Source organism: Suricata suricatta, unplaced genomic scaffold (assembly GCF_006229205.1).
Source record: "Suricata suricatta isolate VVHF042 unplaced genomic scaffold, meerkat_22Aug2017_6uvM2_HiC HiC_scaffold_50058, whole genome shotgun sequence".
Taxonomy (NCBI): Eukaryota; Metazoa; Chordata; class Mammalia; order Carnivora; family Herpestidae; genus Suricata; species Suricata suricatta.
This window is the reverse complement of record NW_021898277.1, coordinates 1-603: the sequence shown is the minus strand read 5'-3', so window position 1 is coordinate 603 and position 603 is coordinate 1. Positions and strand designations below refer to the sequence as shown.

The 603-nt window shown below is 49.9% G+C and overlaps 1 protein-coding gene across 1 annotated transcript; it reads right to left on the bottom strand.

Annotated features, from left to right (window-relative positions):
* Positions 1-5: 5 nt before the first annotated feature.
* LOC115285182 (putative claudin-24) lies at positions 6-476 on the bottom strand (the record flags this gene model as incomplete). The annotated part of the gene is made up of 1 exon (XM_029931531.1): positions 6-476. A coding segment is annotated over exon 1 (471 nt), but the record flags the coding sequence as incomplete, so codon positions are not given.
* Between the last annotated feature and the right edge of the window lie 127 nt (positions 477-603).

Below are 603 nucleotides of genomic sequence, written 5' to 3'. Positions count from 1 at the left end.
CCCAGGATCAGCAGCCCCTTCTTGAGGCCAGGCCGCGTCTCTCCGATCCGCAAGCAGTCCAGCCCAAAGCCAGAGACCAGCAGGCCCAGGAGCCCCAGCCCGTTGGACAGGAACATTAAAATCCGGGAGATCCTGAGTTCCGCAGGCAGCGCCAGGAAGGACTCAAAGTCCTTGCACTGGGTCCCCACTTCCTCTTGGATGACACAGGCCTGCCAGAGTCCCATGGTCCAGTTCTCCATTTCGTTCAGGTCCAGGTTGAGGTGTTTCCAGTGTGGCAGATAAGTTGTAATAATGGACAAAACCCATCCCAGCAAAGATAAAAAAAGTCCAACGAACTGCATCACTATTCGAAACACTAATGCCATCACAACAAATCTTCCTACTGGGGCCACCTGTCCGGGAGTCACTGTCTTTCGCAGTTGACAGTAGTGTGACGGTCTTGGTCCTAGGCTGCCCAGAATATAAGCTTTGGCCATTAACTCTTTGGAAACCCTGAAATGCGTTTTTGTTCTTCTCAAATATAATGTTTCATGTAAAGGACGGAGGACACTGTTAAAACTATGAGTTAGGCTTTCTGATAAGGATTTGATCTGTTACCTTCCA